The sequence below is a fragment of the Magnolia sinica genome, chromosome 17 (assembly GCF_029962835.1).
Source record: "Magnolia sinica isolate HGM2019 chromosome 17, MsV1, whole genome shotgun sequence".
In the NCBI taxonomy this organism is placed as follows: domain Eukaryota; kingdom Viridiplantae; phylum Streptophyta; class Magnoliopsida; order Magnoliales; family Magnoliaceae; genus Magnolia; species Magnolia sinica.
Genome location: NC_080589.1, coordinates 71,078,852 through 71,087,472, shown reverse-complemented (window position 1 = coordinate 71,087,472; position 8,621 = coordinate 71,078,852). Strand labels below are relative to the sequence as shown.

Below are 8,621 nucleotides of genomic sequence, written 5' to 3'. Positions count from 1 at the left end.
AAATCGACGTGGTGAATCTAGTACACGTGTCAATTTGGCATATGTGTTACAGATCTGATCCGTTCATCAGACCGAGACCACTTTTGAAATGACATGAATCATAAATCAGGCTGCTATACTCATCAGAATGTTCGCGCTTATATATATATATATATATATATATATATATATATATATATATATATATATAAATGGACGGTTAGAAAGGAAATGACCAGGTGGTCTAATTCAACGGTTCCATTCGGCGGACCTGATGCACGTGTCTGATTTTTTTAGACATTCGTAGTCCCCACTTTATAAATGGCCCTGGATCTCGTAAACGTGTGAGTAATCAGCACGTGTGCTGCGATTTACCTATTCAGTACCAATCTCAATTTCTCATGCTACGTAAATGCATTTTCACAATTTCTCGTCGCATAGAAATGTCAAAATTTTATTCTGGGAAAAAGACCAAAACACCCTTATCGTGAAGTTTCCTACAAACAACCCCCTCTCATTAGTTTTGTTACTCTCTACCCCCTGCATTCCCTCTTCGTTCCGTTGCGATTGTAGAAGAGCTTCTTCTATACAACAGTGTGGGCCCACCATGATGTACGGAGAGTATTCAATCCATCCATAACGTGGGACCCCTTCAATTTTTCCAGATGCCCTATGAATCATCCCGATCCAAAATGCTGTTGGGTTCCATCACAGATGGGATGGCGATGCCCACCATTAAAAGCTTCAAGCCCAATTGTGTGGCCAAAATGTTCTTTAGATACCATCCTATCCATTCATAAGGTGAATACCATCCGGATGAATAGACATAACAAAAATCAGGATATTTAAAATCTCAGGTGGGCCCCACCGTGTGATTTTATAAGTTTTATACATGGATTTATGTCGTGTGTCCCACCATAGTTTTTTATCAGCCTGATTTTTATGATCCAAGAATAAAATGAGGTTACAGTCATGATGAACAGATTGGATTTTAATCATACATCATGATGGCCCACAAATCATCTTGCTGAATAACCTTATTCTACAAAACGTTGCAGAGTAACTAACTTCCAACGGCAACAGACTCGATCAGATGGTATTTGAAAGATAGGTTGCCCACCGCAGGATAGCTACCATGCGGAGTAGTTTACCAGTTCAATTGCTTCTTAGATGATGATCTGCACCATTGATATTTTTGGATTCTATGCTGCATGGCCCATCCTAACAAACATTTGCTTAATGAATTATTGTGCATGGAAATAATTCAAAAGCTTGAAATGTAAAGTTTGAATGGCTCATATTCAAATTGGAGATTCAAAGGTTAAGATCATCAATCAGACCATAAACCCCAACTTTACTTTCATCACATGTACCCCCTTCATTGATAAATTATCACTAAGCACCCCATTTATTAAGAATCTCACAGTTTGTTTTAGATCAGGCGAGTTATTTGATACTCTGACGGCATATGACACTTATACGTGGGCGCTCGAGGAATTGTTTATGTTGCATACATTAAATCAAATTAAAAAGAACGTAAATGAGTTCCCATACTTTCAAGCTTCTGATTTCTGTGGGGCTCACCGTGATGCATACGTGTATGGAATCTAAACCGTGCATCTGATGTGCCACCTCATATTCACCCCACAGACCGAAAATTAGGGCGACCCAATATGCATGTAGGCCACACCACAGGGACCAATGTGAAATCATGCATAAAAGCTTCAAATTCATGGAATGGCCTGTGTCTTGAGGTGTCTCTTCATTCTAGTGGGGCATGTCGGATGAATGGATTGGATGGAGTATACACAGAATGTTGGGCCCACAGACAATATGTAAATTCTACAACGGGGATCCTTTCCCTTCGCTTTCTGTTATTTCTGTGATAAGGCCCACCAAGTTTTGTGTTGGTCTGGTCTTTTTTGGGTCATCTCAACCGAACACGTGGCGCATGGACCACAATCCTCTCTAAAATCTGCTATAGGCATCCCGTAAAACATAATAGTAATGGCCCATCCTTTTTATGGTTTAGATGTCTCGTCAAGTTATAATGTAGTGGGGCCCACGAGGAAGTCAAGTACCTGTACCAGACTTCCAACAGTATTTAGTGAAAAGGAAAATGAGAATACAAGCCCTTTCTTTCTGATGTTATGTCAACGAACCACTTATTGCAAAAGCTTAGTCACTAAAGAATGTTATATCAATGTATATATCCAAGGATCTTAACATGGTAATAGATCAGACCCATCTAATGTGTGGACCATCCGATTCCTCGGTTAAGGGTGTTATCAGTTGTTGATGTCTTAAATCTGAAAATCAACAGGTCCGCCAGTGATAGCTCAAGTTTACCGAAGAGAACACAAGCCCTTTCTATCTTGTGTTATGTCAACTAACCACTCATTGTAAAAGCTTCTCATTAAAGAATGTTATATCAATGTATATATCAAGGACTTTAACATGATAATAGATCAGACCCATCTAATGTGTGGACCATCTGATTCATTGGTTAAGAGTGTTATATGTTGTTGATGTCTTAAATTTGAAAATCAACAGACCTGTTGATGATAGCTCAATGTCATCGATTGCTGCTTGATGGCGCCACTCTATATACTTCCGTGGTCCCTCAACACACTCATGACCAATGGCCCTTCTCCATCTCACTTGCGCAACTCAAAACTCGAATGAAGAAAGATCAAAGACACCCAGAAGAATTTTATGGACCACTACTTAACTAAGATCCAAATTACATTTTTATACTTTTTTATAAGGGTTTTCAATAAGCTGCCTCATTAATTAAAGTATTTTCATCCACTACCTTCCCTTAGGCTTGTTTAATACCTTGCTACATTGAGTGAGAGCAAATGGTTGGTGGGTTAAGTGGGCCCAATGAGATACTTATTTGATATCCACTAGGACATCCATGTAGTACCTGGCCAAATTATAAGTCCATCCATGACTAAGGTGGACCACATGAGTGGAAAAAATACACAAGGCCTTTGGTGTAAACATCTCTTTCAATTGTTTCTTTTGGTGTGGCCCACCCGAATCACAAGTCCTCGTAGATTTTTTGTGTTTAGGCTTTGGTGGTTACAGTGAATCTTAAATTAACAACATGGCGGAGCCCCATTAAGGTAAGAGTGCGACATCTTTAATGGTCTTTTAAGTCCAACCAATAGGACATAGTTTAAGGTTAACCTAGCGAATAACTTCCAATTTCTTATGTGCTATTGACATCTAATATCCCTAATAAATTCGCTCCCTAGAAGGATCACCAAATGAAAAAAATAAAATCACTACTATTCACTCATCAAGTGAGCCACACCATATAAAATAGTTTGTAGCCATTGATAAATAGCAAAATATAAACGTGGTCCACTTGATGAATGGATAGGGCTGAGTTTTGTGAGAAGTTCTTTCCATGGTAGGTCCAATATATTGAATGTGTTGGATATACCATGCACTTAACAAGTAAATAATTATCCATTAAGTGGTCCATAACATTTATTCCAACCAAATGAATATAGAGTATCGCTTTTTTCCAATATATGATTGGAAAATTAGTTGTCCACGCACCACCTGACTGTTAGCTGCCCCATCATGATGTGCATATATGTGAAATCCACTTCAACCATTACGCCATTATATGCATAATCCAACGGCACACAAAATATTTGGCCCCTTGATTTTTAGAAGGGTTATTGTGATTATTATATAAAATTCACTATATCCATTAGATTCCACATCATAATTTAGGCCAAGCCTAAAATCATACTAATTTGTGATTCAAATAAGTCATGCTAAGAGAAAATGTCTGGAGAGTAAGCATTGACTGGTATACTATTTCCAATCAAATGATCTATCTGAATCATGGATGAGGCTTGTTTTCATACTTAGGCCTAAAATAAGGTGAGTTAACTAGTGGTTGAGATGGACTCCGGATAATATCAAGGTGGGACCCACTCGAACCTTCAATTCACCCATGTTAAAAAGATAACACAAGTAGTGAGATAGTAATTAATTAATTACTGTGATAACTTTTTGAAAAATTATCCAAATGTAATTTAGATATTAGTTAGGTAGTTTTTTGCTAGATTCTCAAAGAAAATGTTAAATCTTAAACGTGGCACCGTGATGAGCGATCCAGGCCACATATCAGGTAGGAAGTTTTCAAAGGTGGTGTCATTATCCTCATTGCTTTTATGTGGTGTGGTCCACTTGAGCTTTGGATCTGCCTCATTTTTTAGCTCATGCCTTAAAATGATCTTGAAAAATGAATGGACGGTGTGGGTATAACACATACATTATGGTGGGCCCCACATGACTTAGTGACGTCAACACACCACCAAAGTTGGTGGTTGCGAGCACACCACACAATCTGCTTCCGCCCAAAGCCAAAAGCCGAGTGCTTTGATGGATGGGTTTCGTGCATGCTGTCCGTTCATTTTTTTCAAGATTATTTTAGGATATAAGGCCAAAATTTTGGCAGATCCAAGGATCAATTGGACCGAAATCGAATCCTCACCATTAAAAGCATTTTGGACCCACAGTGGAAATTGAATCCTCACCATTAAAAGCATTTTGGACCCACAGGAATACAGATCAAGCTGATATTTGTATCTCTCATTCATCTAAGTCTACGTGACCTTATGAGCAGGTTAAGATGACAAATAAACATCACGGTAGGTCCTAGAAAAATTTCAAGGGCGGGCGTCATTATCATCGCTCCTTCCTCTAGTGTGGTCCAATTGAGCTTTAGATCTGCTTTATTTTTGGGCTCGCATCTTAAAATGATCTTGTAAAAATGGATGGACAGTGTGGATAAACTCATACATCACGGTGGGCCACACAGAACCCGTACCTGGACAGAGTCCGTTAGGCGGGGACAGGATGTAATCCGCTTCCATTCATCCGCATGTGTTCTTTCTAGCTGTGGGATTGGTGGACATTTATTGGACGGTTAAAAATGGAAATATCTGATACCCTGTTTCTACAAACAAGTGGCGTAGGATCAAAGTTTAAGATTTCTTAACCAATCAAATCCTTGGAATACGACTTAGCAACAGTGGGTCCCATAATTAATCGGTTTAGTTTGTGTTAACTTATGCCACGTGTACACTTCTTCAGTGCTAGCGTATGGAGCGTCATACGCTGCCGGAGTATCAAATCACTCCCTACCCTCAAACAAACGCCACTCATCCTGATTCATGGGTCAGAATATCTTCATCCTAGGCCTCAACTAATCATCGGGCGGATCTTGTACACGTGTAAATCTCGGCACGTGTGCAGCGTTGCACCTTTGGACATCTTCTCGCGCAAATCGCCGCAGCATTCTGATTCCTCCAGCTCGTCAGCTCTTGCATGTCGGAATCTAGTGTGACGATACGATAAATTGACGAGAAAATGGGCTGGCGAGTGATAAGAGCGAGACAATAGGCCTCCGTTCAACCACGTTTCTCCAAAGCCACCACCGAACGCCGTCCACGGCCTTCAAATGGGGAATTATTTTGGTACTCTGGAAGAGTAAGATAATTGATAATCAGGCACTCAAATATTTTATATATCAACTTAAATCAAACCGTCCAAATTTTGGTAACCATTATGGATAGATAATATTTTAAAAATAAAATTGATTAAAATATACTTTGCTCTGATCAATGGACATCTGTTCGTTAATTTTGGACCGTTTATATTTTCATTTCAGTTATGAAATAAATTCCCATCAGTCGACCATAAAAGAAAAGAATGAAATCAAACTATCTAAGCATGCATCCCACGATTTGAATGGTTTATTGTGGTTATACATCACATATACAATTTATTAGTGCCTGTGTATTGAAAATCATACTCCGCCAGAGTATCAAAGTTTCCCCTTCAAATGAGGCACAGAATCCACCACCATTTTCTTCATTCTTCCTCCACTTATATATTATTTTTCCACAATATTCGAAGAAGAGAATTCCTAATTATTATAAGAAAAGTGCTAATGTGAATCCACTGCACACGTGTGAAATCTGAGCCATTCATCAGGTGGGTCCCAACAAGAACATCTGGGCTGGCCCCAAAAATGGGCAGCTCCACTCAACAAGCCGGCCACAATGTAATATGAATATAGATTCTGGGTCCTTTTCTTTTCCCAACAGTCCATTTTCTCTCATTCAGGATATGTTGCTCGAATTAAAGTCACACAACCCCAGAAAGAGAAAGAGGCCATTCCTGTAATGGGCCCACAAACGATCATGCTAAATGCTGGCCATTCATTACATTGGCCCATTAATGTTTAACTATCCTATTGCACATGAAAGAGTGGCAGCCTCTGAATCATAGGACCACATGATCTGGCCATTCATTACATTGGCCCATTAATGTTTAACTATCCTATTGCACATGAAAGAGTGGCAGCCTCTGAATCATAGGACCACATGATCCGTCCCACGTGCAACTAGTTGCACCACAAATTACAGTCCAACCACCTTATCAAAGTCAGCATATCACATTCCCACGATATCCAATCCCTCAAAAAGGTTACACCATCCACAAATAACATCAACAGCAAAAATCATTCTCATCCACTCATAACGGGCCACGCCCTATATCCGTCCATCTTATCCAAACCACATGTGTGGCCCAACTGAAAAATGGGTCAGACAGATTTTCACATAAGGCCATCCTGACAGTAGGATCAACCTTATGTACGGTTCAGATCTTACATAGGTACAATAATTTAGCAATTACATGATAGCTGGACCTAAATATAGTGATCCACCTAGTCGCATGTGAGACCTTACAGCATCAAAAGAATCATAGTTTATCTACACGTCAGTCCTACCTTCTCCATCCATCTCAATCCTCATTCAACACAAACACCCCAGAAAAATCAAAAACCTCCAAACCATTTTCTATGAATGGGAAATGAAAAACATCCCAAGAGAAACATCCCATGCAAGAGAAGAAGGAAAAGAAGAAAAAGAAGGAGATGAAGAGGAAGAGGAGGAAGCTCAATGTGAGTGGGACTTCAATCTCACTACAGTGGTCTCCTCTAACATGCACAGGGAGGTATCCGACACACTGGGTGTGATTGAATTCGACCCATCTGACCAGCTCTTAGTAACGGGTGGGATTGCACGCAAGATAAGGATCTACACCGTCAAGTCATTGGTCCCACAAGAACCAAGCCTAGGGGCGCACCCTTTGGTATTGGACCACACTACTGCCTGCGACTTCTACATATGTACTCCAGCTAAGCTTAGCAGCCTCCGTTGGAGGCCCGATTCAGCGAGTCACGTTGTCGGGTCCGGTGACTATGATGGGGTTGTCACGGAATATGATCTCGACCGTCGGATGGCTGTGTTTGAGCGTGATGAGCATGGGGGACGGCGGGTCTGGAGCTTGGACTACTCGAGATGGGCCGCACCGGTAGGTGCATCAGGATCAGATGATGGTACGGCCCACTTGTGGGACCCACGGTGTGGTGCAGGTGGGACGTGTGTGGCTGTCGTGCGGCCTAGTGTGGCATGTAGCCCTGTGTGTTGCGTCGAGTTCGATCCCTGCGGTGGGCCGTTGATTGCAATCGGGTCCGCTGATCGAAGGGCGTACACTTACGATGTGAGGAACATGTCGGGTCCGGTTTCCATCTTCTCGGGTCATGAGAAGACGGTAACGTACGTGCGGTTCTTAGGGGAATGCCAGATGGTCACTGCAGCGACCGACGGATGCCTGAAGCTGTGGGACATGATCGGTGCACGTGTGATACGCACGTACAAGGGGCACGTGAACAGTAGGAGCTTCGTCGGGTTATCCGTGTGGCGTAACGCGGCGCTTTTCGGGTGCGGGTCGGAGAGCAATGAGGTGTACGTGTATGATCGGAGGTGGGCTGGGCCCATCTGGGTTCGCGGGTTTGGGCCTGCATCGCGAGATGGGTGCGACGATAGGTTCGTTAGCAGCGTTTGCTGGCGGCAGGCCGGCGACGATGAGTGCACGCTCGTTGCCGGAGGATCCGATGGGAATTTACAGGTTTTTGTAGGCCAAAAAAAGCCATCTTTTATTTGATGAATTTTCTCATTCACCCATAATTTTATTTAAAAAATTGTCATTTGAGACAAAAAATAATAATTTTGGTGGACAACTGAAAATGGGTTCATCTGATTTTAATTAATGATAATTATATATTAGCTAATATATAATTATGATTAATTAAAATGAGATGAACTCATTTTCATGTGTCTGCCAAATAAGAAAGAAAATGAGAAAAGTGCATTTTTATTTTTACTTTTCACTAATTTCTAACATGTAATTGTTGCATTAGAGGAGAGAAATATAAAGTAATTTTTATATAATATTTTCCCTCCGAATTTTAAATGTTGGGCGCAAGTGGGCCCATTTAAGGGTTCATGTTGGATTGAGCATGGCCTCAATGCTGCCCTGATGGAGCAATCCTAGCCATTCAAATAATCTCCTGCAAAATGGACGGTGAGATGTTTTTCCATTCTTGCTGTTTCTTTTGCATGCCATTGTTCGTACGGCTGTGATCATACGATCATGTAGATGTGTATCTACAATGGGTTACTCTTATCCAATGGTCTTTGATAATCATACGTGGGCCCACGTTGGTTAAGGTGCCAGGAATTCACGTTAGATCATGGCCC

The 8,621-nt window shown here is 41.1% G+C and overlaps 1 protein-coding gene across 1 annotated transcript; it reads left to right on the top strand.

Moving 5' to 3' along the window:
• Positions 1 to 6,801: 6,801 nt before the first annotated feature.
• On the top strand, positions 6,802 to 8,244 carry LOC131231507 (WD repeat-containing protein RUP2-like). The gene has a single exon (XM_058227730.1). The coding sequence runs from the start codon at positions 6,889 to 6,891 to the stop codon at positions 8,023 to 8,025; it is 1,137 nt and encodes a 378-aa protein (XP_058083713.1). The 5' UTR covers positions 6,802 to 6,888; the 3' UTR covers positions 8,026 to 8,244.
• The last annotated feature ends 377 nt before the right edge of the window (positions 8,245 to 8,621 follow it).